Source organism: Culex quinquefasciatus, chromosome 2 (genome assembly GCF_015732765.1).
Source record: "Culex quinquefasciatus strain JHB chromosome 2, VPISU_Cqui_1.0_pri_paternal, whole genome shotgun sequence".
Lineage (NCBI taxonomy): Eukaryota > Metazoa > Arthropoda > Insecta > Diptera > Culicidae > Culex > Culex quinquefasciatus.
Window position 1 is genome coordinate 145,369,309 of NC_051862.1, and position 14,824 is coordinate 145,384,132.

Sequence of the window (14,824 nt, forward strand, 5' to 3'; positions counted from 1 at the left end):
GTTTAGTGTTGAGAAGAGCCAAGTTTTGTTCTTCCGCAAGGCCATTTGGGTCAAGTTTTTGTCGATTCGCTTGCAAGATGGGAGTCCTACCGCCTCCGAGCGCGGATCTTGGAACTCTTGAGCGGGTGAATCACGGAGCAACAAGCCTCCACTGTGGGACCCATTGCGCCGGAACGTCGGGTTTGTGCTGTGCGTAGGCAAACCGGGGTTGCCCAGCGTCAACCTTTAGACAGCAAGCTTGTCTGTCTGCGATTGCTTCCAGTGGAAACAAAGCACACGTGCGTAGCAAAAAATGGCCGCTTCAACCATTTTCTAGTTTAGCTTGTGACCAAGAAAACAAATTTAGAAATTAGGAGAGCAATTTAAAAACATTCGTTTTTGGTGGGGAGTATGTTGGAACCCTAACGTCTCTAGCGTTCCACGGTGTAAATCTAAGTAAACAAAGAACCCCTCGCCAAAGCAATGTGGTGAATAACTCATTGTCACTCCACACAAAACAAACACAACGTAGGGAAGTATTGTTATTTGTTACGAATTCAATCTGTGATAATTAACCTGTAAGCAAAAGTGAAAATAAACGATCTCTTCTAATCCAACCTCCGAGAAGGCAAGTTGCCTCTCTCGGAGCACCTGAAACCCTTGAGTTTTACTTACCTGGAAGTCTGGTCCGCCGCTACTTACCGTCCGCTGGAGTTGTCCGCTGCTGCATCGATGGGATTCTGGAACCTGGAAAGAAACGGTGGGTCGTCCGCAATTTTCTGAGTCGGCCCCCTGGCCGAACATTGTGTTTGTTTTGTGTGGAGTGACAATGAGTTATTCACCACATTGCTTTGGCGAGGGGTTCTTTGTTTACTTAGATTTACACCGTGGAACGCTAGAGACGTTAGGGTTCCAACACAAATGGATTCAAAAAACTCCGTTCGGTGACCGAGATTTCTCTTCAAAGTGTCACTTCTTCACAACACCCAAATCACATGAAAACCTGCAAAAATCCATCTGAATTCTTGTACCACTCAAAACACTACACTACCGAAAGAACTTCTCACGGAACTGTCCCGCCGGAAAGTCTAAAAATCGCGAACCGTAAAACGTCGCGATGAAAAATTCGAAACGAAGAGAAACCAAAAAACGCGGAGCGCAAATTCTTGTCAACCAACCGCGACCAAGGATTGCTGCGATCCCATTCCTCAGTGAGGAAGGCAAAAATCAAGTCATTTTTTACAAAAGTCTATTCATCAAAATTTTTAAAATTAGCGAATGAGCCGTTCAAAAGAGCCACGAAACGAAAATAAGCGGCTTCTAAAAAAACATAACCACTTGAATTTAAAAACGATAATCTGGTACCTTGGAATTCTAGAATTAGGGAAGAATTTAATTACTGAAAAATTAAAAAAAAACATAATTTGATCATTTGGCCTGGGTCATAGTCGACCCCGATTGGCAGTTTCCAGACAAAATTTGTCTGGCCACGCCTTCCGTCTAATGGGGAAGTAACTTTAAAACAAAATACAAGATCTAGCCTGCTTCGGTAGAATCAATGGTCGGTGGAAGTGGAATAGGCTGTATGGTCCCATAATTCAGCCTTCGAACGTCTGCAGCCAAGTATCATGCTCTAATTTATGATACAAGCTCAGAACCCCTAAGCGAATATGCTCTAAATGCCCGCACATTTAACTCGTCTTGTTACACTCTTGTGTGACAATACATCATTCAACCCCAACTTTTCACCTGATTTCCCAGAAATGTGATCGGAACATTATATTGACACGCAACACAAATCACCTGCTATTCAAATATTATCTTTAATCACTCGGCGCGTCACTTATATTTCCCGAAACAACAAACCATAATCAATCCGGACAGCGCGCCGACAGAACCCATCAGTAGATATTTTCGCAATTAAACTTCACCTGCGTCAATTCACTGGGACGCCCCATTTAAATTAAATGTCAAAACCTGAAATCGGTTTTGTTGTTCTTCAATCCCAGCCAAGCCGAAATCACGTGCACTCGTTTTTTATTTTTTATTTTTTTGCAGTGGCATCCACGTGGGCTCAATCACACGTGAGCGAGGGGGGGAGAGCAAAAACATTTTCAATCGACCCTGAGAGCTTAATCAAATTCCTCCCCCGTGTGCACGCGTTAGTTGATTGGATTTGTGGAGGGGATGAAACTTTTTTTTGGCGGCGATAAAACAAACACTGAGCAAATTAAGCAAAATCTGTGAATCACGAGCGAGGTTATTTTTTTGCATTTGCCGAGCCCGAAATGCATTTAATTACCTTTTTTACTCTTTCGGTGGAAATCACAAATTGAAAGTTGGTTGAGGAAGGTGGGTTGGGGCTGATAATTAATTATAATTATCGCTGAAATAATTACCGACGAATTATCTCCGCTCTCTCTGGTGTGGCGTGTTTGCTGGATTGCACCCTTAATCGGTGATTAATGGGGAGCAAACATTTTGAGAGCTTTATTTTATTGGATGTTGTTTGCATTTTATGGGAACATTTGAATATTTGGATGGATTTTAACACTATACAGAATAGTTTTAACTTATTTATTTGTAAACATTTGGCTTTTTCAATGCACTTTATTAATAAACTTTTATGAAAGCCAATGGGAATTGTTGTGAAACTTCAAAAACTTTTTGAAAAAAATACAACATGATTTGAGATGTCAGGTGATCAACCCTAGAATAACCAATATAATAATATACAAAAATCTTACTGGGATGATCAATGAAACTACATTTGTATTTAACATTTTAAAAAGATTTTTGTTACATTAACTTATTTTTCATTTTTAACCAATCACGGTTGACAGTTCCACTTGTTAAATAAAATGAATAGAAGTGAATTTCAAAATAAATTTTAAACAAACAAACTAAAACCCATCAAAATCACAAAACCAAAACTATGTCTATTACTTTAAACTGTTTTTGAAATAATATCGACTTAACCAATACTACAATGCATGCAATTCTTCTTTAAACTTTTCAGTTAGTCTCAAAGTTTTCTAAACCAACTCTCCACCTTTTGGGATTACCTCAAATCCCTGTAGCTTGCACTCGTACTGCAGAGAAAAAAAAGTAATTCCGTTCCACTTCCTGTGAATAGAAAATTCCATGAATTTAAAATTTTCACCCCTTTAGCGGTACCGGTATTATGGTTTGTTTGTATAGAGTGTTTGCCCTTTACTTTTTGTTTTTCTTTTTGCATGCCAAGGTTGAGTCGCCGTGCGTTGGTGACGCGTGTTCAGTAGTAGTTGTTCCACGTGAAAAAATGTAGTTAAAAGTAACGAATTATATTTAGCCAATGTAGAGAATACCCAAACAGCAAAAAACCACAAATTTGTAAACAAGCAAAAATGTTCTTCTTCTTCTTTCTCTCGTTTTCGGTCGCACAAACACACTAAACTTCAAGGATTCCGATGTAAGTTTTTAGAAAAAAAATATCTTTTATTCCATAAATAATATATTTCCAAAATTCGCGAAAGGATGCGCTACAGATTTCGAGCAATAACGAACAAAAAAACCCCCGATTAAATCGCACAAGCTTCGGAAACGTGCTGCCGTTGTCGCGTAATTGCAAAATTAGTCCAAATTAGTTAATTAACTGAGCGCGCTAATCTTACACCGACGGTCGTGGCATGAGCAAAGAAAGGAAAAATGGGAAATTCAGTGAAACTTGACGACTCTTATCGCACATTTTCTCCGATGGCCGAGAGAAGGAGAAGGAATGGCGCGTGGCCGCGATTTCAAAGAACCATTTGACACCCCACTGGGCGCGACTGTTATGGGGCGAAACTTCCGCCCTCCTTCCCCTTCATGGCAAAACAGACAGCCGAAATAATTGAATGGAAAGTGACTGTCGAAAGAGTTGCGTTGGGAGAATGAAAGGGAAAATGAATATGGCTGTGAGTTGAAGTTATAGATTAATGAAGTTAAGTGATTTTTTTCTTGAATTAAACGAAGGACCCGATAGTAATTTTCTTTAAGCTTTTTATTTAGCTAAAACATTAAATTTTAGCAGTGTTCCATACACAAATATTGTTTGTATGTGGGCAACTTGATCCTGAAAAACATGAGAGCACTAGGTGAACAATTCGATCATCTTTTGCTCCGTAATCTGTACGTGCATAAATTTAAAGGGTCTAAAGAACACTTCACATAGACGCCCTTGATCCCATCACGTCACTGAGGGTAGGCAGAATTTCATACAATAATGTTATGTCAACATTCAGAACATACAGAAACAGTATTTATTTCAGCTTTATTATGTACGTAACTTTAAGAATTCGTGTACTGAAGTACTTTAGATATCCTTTGATCTGCATTGTAATCAAATTTCATTCGATGATTCTTTTTTCGTTAGACAAGTATACATGGTTCAAACGAAGTAGATCAACGAGGCCTGATGCCCTCATTGACCTGATGAGCTCAAATTTCAATGAAATAATAAAAAAAAATCTAAAAATAGACACAAGTTGTTTACAACACTTAACCATCCAAATTTATTATTTGTTGCATTGTGAGCAACTTATGTATTGCTTTATTTTTTTGTTTTAAGTAGTTAATCTAGAGCTTTTCATTCGCAACGAAGTGTGTCATGACATAATCTGGTACGTAACAAAAATCACTGCATACTTATTTTTACATGAAATATTGGGAATGTTCGTTAAAAAACATAGAACAAGTCAAATCACCAAATCCTTCATTTCTAAAAAAAAAAGAGTTCTTCTTTCCATAGGATTTTAGAAAATTGAAAATTGTAAATATTTTAATAATTTTTGTATCGAAGCCCGTTTACTTTTTCTGTAAATCATCAAAATGGTAATGGAAATAGAAGTCTAACCAACTAAAAACAATTTGAAATTTTTGTGGACTTTCAATGTACAGTATCACAAACAAATTTTTATTTAAAAAAAATCATCACTTTTTAGAATTTTTAAAAACTGATGAATGCAAAAAAACTGAATTTCAAAACTTTTTTTTTCATTCAACCCAAGTAGCACTCATAACTTGTCGTCTGTTGAATAATAGTTGGACAGCTGTGTTTGATCAACATACGAGAAAAAATTTGAACGTTAGTTAAATAACAGTTTGTTTCACCACTTGTATAACTGACTTATGTAACTGTTGAGATTTGTGTCACATAAGTGTTAAAACACAGTCAACTTCACTCTTTTCCAACTTTAACACACAACATAGGGACTATGCACTCGCTCCTAACTCCATCCAATTTGCTGATTTTCACTATTTAAACAATTTATTTTGGAACAATTTTGATAGAAACTTGCTTGCTCACTTCCTATTGAGCTATTTATCACTTTATTTCACTTGAAAACACTTTTTATGAGCTGTAATTGAACGTCAAAGTGCTGATATGCCAAGATGCTGTTCCCTCATCTGCAATGTTTTGCTCGGAAACAGTTTGTTGAATATAAACAATTTTGCACTGTTTGTTTCACTGCTTATCTAACATTGTAATGTGATGGTATCTTCTAAAAAATGGGCGTGACCAAACATTCTATAAATAACTTTAGGTTTTCTTGCTTTGTTACACAAATTTTATAGAGAATAGATTATATAACTGATGCTCAACATACATATTCAACTTGACATTGCGTGTTGTTAGGTGGTGTTAATTTGTACATGAGGAATTTAGAGTTTCAAAAATGTTTATGTATTGAAGATTGCAATAGTTTTGATTGTTGACCGATTTATTTGTGAACATATCTCTGGTAAAAGCTACAAAAATATCAGCTTATAGAACTCGAGTTTATGATAGAGAAAACAACAAATCAAAACCATGCCGATTTTCAATATTACTCCGTGGTACGGTAATCGAAATGACAGTTGAAACGGCTTGTTATAACCATGTTATATAGTGGAGTTATAAAAACTGATTTGAAACAAACTTAAATAACTTTAATTCCAATGACAGCCTTCGTTGGAGTTAAGTTCTTTAGCTAACAAAACAGACAGCAGCCTTCTTATTGATGCTTGGGTCAGCTTGTTTACTATGAAGCCCCGTGGAGAGATGTGGAAGCGCGCCTGGACCTGCCGTGGAGATGACAACAAATCGTCGAAGTCGTCGGATCAAATCTTGGGACAGAGGAAGTTCATCAAAAAAAGAAAATCTTAAAAGTTCGCCATGCAGGGAATTTCACACTAATCACATGCGCGTCATGATTGTTTTTCTTTTTTTAAATTCAATTTCGAATTATTTTAAATGAATCTTGCAGAAACAAGCGTACTTTTTTATTAGCTTCGTCGTTGATTGAAATTCTAATAAGAAACGTTTGTTTACATGTAAGTTAATCGTTAATCGAGTTAATCGGTTAGATAGCTGCTTTCCTTTCCAGTGTGCGCTTTGATCTGACAGCACAGCCGTAAACCACGCCCCCTTTTTTCGTTGAATCTTTTGTTAGATGGCACAGTGTTGTCAAATACATTTGTACAACTTACTCTGATAACTTGCATCTTTTTCTGGCAAGTTATACAACAAAATAAAGTGCGCTTTTTCCAGTTCACAGGAGTTGTAGAACAAGTTGTGGTAACGAGGTGGATTGGTTATACAACCAGTTAGGAAATACGTTTATCTGACAAAGTGTGTTGCTTGGGAAGTGTAGCATACCATGGCTTGTAATTTTTTTTCTATATTTTGCCTTCCTCACTGAGGTAAGGCTATAATCCTGCTCTAAAAATGAACTTTGTATAAAAACGCCGTAGACCCACCTTCATGTATACATATCGAATCAGAATCGAAAACTGAAGAAATGTCTGTGTGTATGTGTGTGTGTATGTGTGTGTGTATGTGTGTGTGTATGTGTGTGTGTATGTATGTATGTGACCAACAAACTAGCTCATGTTTCTCGGCACTGGCTGAACCGATTTGACCCGAATCTGTTGCATTCGACTTGGTTTAGGGTCCCATAGATCGAGTTTTATACAGATTGAATTTTCGATAAGTAGTTCAAAAGTTATGTATAAAAATGTGTTTTCACATATATCCGGATCTCACTTAAATATATGTAAACTATGTCCGGATCCACCATTCGACCCATCGTTGGATAGGTTATCAAAAAACCTTTCCAACGAGTCCAAAACATTGAAGATCTGGCAACCCTGTCTCGAGATATGGTCACTTAAGTGATATTTATGTACTTTTTTGTAGCCGGACCTCACTTAAATGTATGTAAACTATGTCCGGATCTACCATCCGACCCATCGTTGGTTAGGTTATCAAAAGACCTTTCTAACGAGTCTAAAATATTGAAGATCTGGCAACCCTGTCTCGAGATATGTCCACTTAAGTGATATTTATGTACTTTTTGGAAGCCGGATTTCACTTAAATGTATGTAAACTATGTCCGGATCCACCATCCGACCCATCGTTGGTTAGGTTATCAAAAGACCTTTCTAACGAGTCTAAAATATTGAAGATCTGGCAACCCTGTCTCGAGATATGTCCACTTAAGTGATATTTATGTACTTTTTGGAAGCCGGATCTCACTTAAATGTATGTAAACTATGTCCGGATCCACCATTCGACCCATCGTTGGATAGGTTATCAAAAGACCTTTCCAACGAGTCCAAAACATTGAAGATCTGGCAACCCTGTCTCGAGATATGGTCACTTAAGTGATATTTATGTACTTTTTTGTAGCCGGACCTCAATTAAATGTATGTAAACTATGTCCGGATCCATCATCCGACCCATCGTTGGTTAGATTATCAAAAGACTTTTCCAACGAGTCCAAAACATTGAAGATCTGGCAACCCTGTCTCGAGATATGTCCACTTAAGTGATATTTATGTACTTTTTGGAAGCCGGATCTCACTTAAATGTATGTAAACTATGTCCGGATCCACCATCCGACCCATCGTTGGTTAGGTTATCAAAAGACCTTTCTAACGAGTCTAAAATATTGAAGATCTGGCAACCCTGTCTCAAGAAATGTCCACTTAAGTGATATTTATGTACTTTTTGGAAGCCGGATCTCACTCAAATGTATGTAAACTATGTCCGGATCCACCATCCGACCCATCGTTGGTTAGGTTATCAAAAGACCTTTCTAACGAGTCTTAAATATTGAAGATCTGGCAACCCTGTCTCGAGATATGTCCACTTAAGTGATATTTATGTACTTTTTGGAAGCCGGACCTCACTTAAATGTATGTAAACTATGTCCGGATCCACCATCCGACCCATCGTTGGTTAGGTTATCAAAAGACCTTTCTAACGAGTCTAAAATATTGAAGATCTTGCAACCCTGTCTCGAGATATGTCCACTTAAGTGATATTTATGTACTTTTGGAAGCCGGATCTCACTCAAATGCATGTAAACTATGTCCGGATCCACCATCCGACCCATCGTTGGTTAGGTTATCAAAAGACCTTTCTAACGAGTCTAAAATATTGAAGATCTGGCAACCCTGTCTCGAGATATGTCCACTTAAGTGATATTTATGTACTTTTTGGAAGCCGGACCTCACTTAAATGTATGTAAACTATGTCCGGATCCACCATCCGACCCATCGTTGGTTAGGTTATCAAAAGACCTTTCTAACGAGTCTAAAATATTGAAGATCTGGCAACCCTGTCTCGAGATATGTCCACTTAAGTGATATTTATGTACTTTTTGGAAGCCGGATCTCACTCAAATGCATGTAAACTATGTCCGGATCCACCATCCGACCCATCGTTGGTTAGGTTATCAAAAGACCTTTCCAACGAGTCCAAAACATTGAAGATCTGTGTACAACCCCATCAAATCAGCCATTGTTGGTAATGAGTGAGGAAGGCTCCAACCACATAGGTGGATTGAGTTAGTTTTTTATTTTGTTTCGTTTCGCTGACGCTGACTGATCCAGCGGATCGTTAGTTTTAATTTCGCCCGGCTGTTGGTTTTAGCGACAATTTTCGATGGATTAGCGAAATTTTTGGCAAATATTAGCAAAATCATACCAGAAAAATATCTGTGCTGATTTGGCGAAGACCCCCTTTTCCGCGTTAATTCCAAAATTTGAAAAAAAAATTAAAACTTATTGATAAAATATGGCTGTATCTCGAGAACTACATCAGCAAACTTTCCAAAACTTTGCCCAGAGATACTTGACAGTCATTTGAAGCATAAAACATCACTATCTAGAATTGCATATTTTTTAAAGTGCTGAAATTGTATTCATTTCATAGATTTTCATAGAAAATGTCGGGAATCACATTTTAAAATGGCTGTATCTCGAGAACTACATCAGCAAACTTACCGAAACTTGGCCCAGATATCCTTTGAAATGCTCAAATTGTATAGATTGTTTTGGTTTTCTTATTGACAATCGGATGTAACATCTTAAAAGGTCTGTATCTCGAAAACTACATCAGCGAATGTTTTAATTTTTTGCACAGAGGTGCCATATGGTGTAAGTGTAATCGATAGACCCCAAAATCTCGGATTGCATATTTTTTTCATTATAACGGTATTTTGAGCACCGCGTTTTAAATACATTTCTAAAGATATTTAACATGACGGGTTATGTCAAAATCGCTTTATTAGCATTACTTTTGAAGTACTTCACTAAACTTCATAAATTTTAGACGGCCAAGATGAATAGAATGAGACAAAAACTATTTTACCTAAAAGAACACTCAGCTAGGAATTTGTTCTGAATTTATTCTGAGTCGATATGAATATGTGAAGTTGGGTCTAGGAGGTCGAATTAAGGGACTTCTTTTTCGAGTGATTTTATTGCCTTTCTCAGTAAGGTGAGGAAGGCAAAAGATCTCAAAACTGCTATTTCATTATGAGATAGCACATTGGTGTTTTCGATAACGATTGTTGAAATCTTCTGCCCAACAACTTTGCCGAAGACGCCTTTGCCTAACTGTCAAAAGTAAGTTTTCCATTGCATATTCTTATGAGTTTTTAATGACAAAATTTCACCAAAAGTAGGGGAACAGCATCTAATTCCAGCGTGCCTCTAATGTTGGCAGGTCAGAACTTTGTCATTCAATTAAAGCTAATTAAAAGCGTTTTCAACTGAACTCGAGTGATAAATAGCTCAATAAGAAGTGAGCAAGCAAGTTTCTATCAAAAGTTTGGCAAAATTGATTGTTGAAATAGTGAAAATCAGCAAATTGGATGCAGTTAGGAGCGAGTGCTTAACCTGCCAAACATACGAGAATTTCCCCTAGGTCATGTTTACGCAGAACAAAGTTGTGGATCATGTCTAAAAGCAAAAATGTATATTACGTGTCCTGCCGCTTGAAACAAGTCCGTCCCATATGTAATTTCATCAATTTTGAGGTGATGAGGCAGTTATGATCGAATTTATGAGAACTATCAGAAAAACCTATAAAATTTAGAAATTTGTTCCAGAAAAATCTAGAAAATCCGCATTTTAGACTAGATTAGAGCGGCAGTTGTTCAATTTTGCGAAATAGAACTTCTGTGAACTTATTTTTCGAGATGTTTGCCGAAAACCTAACTTGAAACTTATTGTTTTACACTTAGTGTTTAATTAAGATGTTTAAACTTAAAGTTTATACCTATTGAACTACTCTGCTGTTTCTTTTTTTTATGCCGAAATATAATGAAGGAAATCAGTTATGCTTTCTGATGTTCTCCACAAAAACAAACTCATTAATGATGAAGGCCCCGAGTCATGCAGCACATTGCTGCTCGAAAAAGCATGCAGTTATAATGATGTTGCAAATTAATACCGCTTCCCGTCAAGAGCTGCCAACAGAACGATGGTGGGAGAAATAATGATGCTTGTAATTATAGCAACGAGGCGTTACTAAATATCTTCCGACATCAGTGTAGAGCAGGTATCACAAGGATTTTGTTTCTGATGGACTTGAAACGCAAAAATTAGTGTAGAAAATTGTCATTTTTTTTCGCATAAAAACAAGAGTTTTTTTTTTCAAACTTACCATTTCAATTTAAAAGTTCATGAAAATGTTTAAACCTTTTTGTGAAATTCTGAAAAAATAATAATTATTATCTTATTGTTACAAAGTCTTTTGATATCGTTGTCAGATTAAAACTAAAAAATACCTAGCTTTTCTAACATGAAAGTATTCCACTTAAGTGCACCACAATTTGAAGCTATTATTTCCGACCAAAGTCCAACCTCCTTCGCAGTCGAGTAGCCGGGATGCAACCCAAATTTATGAACCATAACATCCGCGTTGGTTGAGGTTACCACCGCCAGCTTATTTGCTCCATGCTCCATCGTTCCGTTGGCATTATTTCGGAGTTCAGGCCCAGGCGAAAGTAATTGCTTTTTTCGCCCAAGTGCTCAAGTAAACAAGAAGCACTTCTTCATTGGGAGATAATTATGATATTATTTCCGTTTGCTGCCATCTTAACCGCGGGTACATCATGTTGTTCCGTTTGGAGATATTTTGTGTGTTTTTTGCTCACTTAAAAAAATATGCTGCTGCTCCTTTTTTTTCGAGTCAAAGTCAAAAATTAAAAGCCCCCCGGCAACGGGACTGGTGCCACAATATTCGGAGTATGCAGAGAACAGACAGTCATCTTCAAAGTGGACCATTTGCCGGAGGCTTATTTGCATCTGTGCTCTGACTTTGGACAGCAAGCTTCCTGACCTATTTCGGAAGCTATTTTTGCTGCACATTGTTTGGTCACTAGTGAAGGGGTTTTGAAAAACCACCCAAACAGACTCCCCATGATTAAAGAAGGGCATGCTTAGGAAGAGTACACTGCCATGACAGTGCCTGCCGTTGACAGCCAAGAAGAAACAACTGATGATTTTAACTACAAAAAACTGACTTAATCCACCTATGTGGTTGGAGCCTTCCTCACTCATTACCAACAATGGCTGTACACAAAATTTCATCTATTTTTTTGATCCGGAATAAAAAAGTACATAAATATCACTAAAGTGGTCATATCTCGAGACAGGGTTACCAGATCATCAATGTTTTGGACTCGTTGGAAAGGTCTTTTGATAACCTAACCAATGATAAGTCGGATGGTGGATCCGGACATAGCTTACATACATTTAAGTGAGATCCGGCTTCCAAAAAGTACATCAATATCACTTAGGTGGCCATATCTCGAGACAGGTTTGCCAGATCATCAATGTTCTGGACTCGTTGGAAAGGTCTTTTTATAACCTAACCAACGATGGGTCGGATGGTGGACCCGGACTTAGTTTACATACATTTAAGTGAGATCCGGATATAAGTGAAAACACATTTTTATACATAACTTTTGAACTACTTATCGAAATTTCAATCTGTATAAAACTCGATCTATGGGACCCCAAACCAAGTCGAATGCAACAGGTTCGGGTCAAATCGGTTCAGCCAGTGTCGAGAAACATGAGCTAGTTTGTTGGTCACATACATACATACACACACACATACACACAGACATTTGTTCAGTTTTCGATTCTGAGTCGATATGTATACATGAAGGTGGGTCTACGACGTTTTTATACAAAGTTCATTTTTAGAGCAGGATTATAGCCTTACCTCAGTGAGGAAGGCAAAAGCTAAATTCTTAGGGCTATAATATGGAACAAAACATAAAATTTCATCTACTGTTACTTCCTTGTTTACAAAAACATAAATCAACAAGACTCATTCTCAGAACTAAACTCATGACGAATCCAAACCAAGTTAGAAAATAAAAAAATACAAATCAAGTATAAAAACAAACCGCAACCACAACAGCGTCAAAAAGCTTCCAAGAACCGAAGCAAACCAATTGCTTAAAAGATAGATTATGGCACCATTCTTTGAAATTGGACGAAGGGCTTCAAATTCGAGGAAGGAAACCGAACGAGCTTGGTTTTAAATAAAATCTAAACTCGACCAAAATTAAATTCGTTGAAGATGTTTGCCGATTTCCCAGGAGAGGAACGCTCCAAACGAACTGTCCAGAATACTGAGAGATCGGTTTAGTTCATGTGTGTGTGTGTGTTTGTGATGTTGGGCTAATCATTTGACTCATCGCTTGGTTAAGGAAATGTGCTACAGAGAGCATGCAATTTTTTGCGATATTCAAGAGCATCTAATAAAATACTTTTTATGGATTAAAAACTACATTTTTACACAAATTTTTCAGGGACAATAAATTGAAATTGCGCGGCATACCTATTTCAAAACATTGGAAATTCACGGAATTTCGTGGTACTGTAATATCTACCTAAAATGAACGCTGAATTGTGCTATTTCAGAATTATCGTGTACAGCAGGGGTGCCTTGAGGGGTGCTCAAAGTTTTTAAATGACGGGCCAAATTTGAAGCTCACATGAGCTTGCGGACCATATGAGAAAAAAATGTTTTTTTTTATTTCCATCTATAAAGCTTAAAAAAACAAAATATTAGAAAACAAAAAAACAGTTTTGTACTAAAAAAGCCTATTTGCTTTTGGCTTTTCCATACTTTGATCTCGATTATAGAATTAGTTTTATTTAAACAAAATCTAAAAAGGTTTACAAAATAGGCATAAACCTAACCTTAATTTTTAGGAATTATAAAATCATTTAAAGATGCGTAAAAGAGCAAAATGGATCCGCGGGACACAAAAAATGATCTCGCGGGCCATACTTTAAACACCCCTGGTAAACAGAATAGTTCATGAAAAATTTTGCAGTTGTTTAAGATTCAGAACATTATCAATTTACTCTAAATATCCATGACAATAAAAATTATGAACTCAATTTTGTGAAATTTAGCAGAATTTTCATTGACATATCGTACATTATGTTAATGAAAATTCTGCTAAATTGCAGCCATCGTTTACTAAGATTTAAGAAATTTTATTTGCTAAAATACCTTTTGAACAAAGTACATCCATAAATATCTTAAGAACTAAACACAACCTATTCGAGCACCAAAAGTAGAATCAGTAAAATAAGAGAAATATCGTTTCTCTTTATTTTGTTAAATTGGTGATATTGAAATACTTGAAAAAAAGGTTAGGCAAATATTTTTTAACATTGTTTTTTTTTACATTATTTATTGATCATTCCAAAATATTTGAAAAAAAAAATATTTTCTAACAACATTTTTTAAATTGAAACCAAATTGAATAAACACAAATCATTTGTAACCGATATTTCGTTTACTTTTTCTTACGTTTTAGGTAAGTTCACATCTCTATTTAAAATATTTTTTTAAAAGACTGAGAAATAAAATAGCTCAACCTGCTTTGCGTTTTCTTTCTCTGATTTCTTGAATTTCTATTTATTAGATTCTTTTTTTATTTTGTCTTATGAAGAAAAAATGTTTATATGTTATAACGAGCTATTTACTGCCCAAAATTGAAAATCCGGCTATTATGCCAAATCAAGTATTCCGAGAAAAACGCGTTTTAGTGTTTGTAACTAAATCTCCGTCAAGGCAATTTTCCATAAGAGTGGCATATTAGCCGTTTGGGTTTTCGCATCGGCAGCCAAGTCTAAACACTATTTCAGTGAAATTCAAGGGTCAGAAGATGCGTTGGAACATCCTCTATCACCTGGTGCTAATATCTCGTTTTTGCCAAAAGTGGATATTAGCCGTTTTTTCGATGGTGGGCAGTTTACTCCAAATTGTATTATTCATGACATGATCTAACCAAAGCTTATTTTTCAAACATAAATATTGAGTATCAAAATTAATAAAATATAATATTTATGACAGAATTCCAACAATCTTAAGCAAAAATGCATGAAAAATGCATGATCATGCAGTACAATCGGATTAGCTACAAAAAAATTTAAGTTAACGGAAATATTTTTTCTGTGGAAAAAATCTCATTGCAGTACTGAACATCTAAAATACACAAATACTCAAAATACTTTT

At 36.4% G+C, this 14,824-nt stretch overlaps 1 protein-coding gene across 3 annotated transcripts in view; it reads left to right on the forward strand.

Annotated features, from left to right (window-relative positions):
- Positions 1 to 14,824, forward strand: part of LOC6044608 (inactive dipeptidyl peptidase 10) — a 367,926-nt gene that overhangs the window by 197,448 nt on the left and 155,654 nt on the right. For 2 of the 3 annotated variants that reach the window (XM_038251316.1, XM_038251315.1), the window contains one exon: positions 3,422 to 3,430. The exons of the other annotated variant lie outside the window; for it this stretch is intronic. In XM_038251316.1, coding sequence (XP_038107244.1) covers positions 3,422 to 3,430 — 9 coding nt within the window. The remainder of the gene's footprint in view (positions 1 to 3,421; positions 3,431 to 14,824) is intronic. 3 annotated transcript variants of the gene reach the window in all.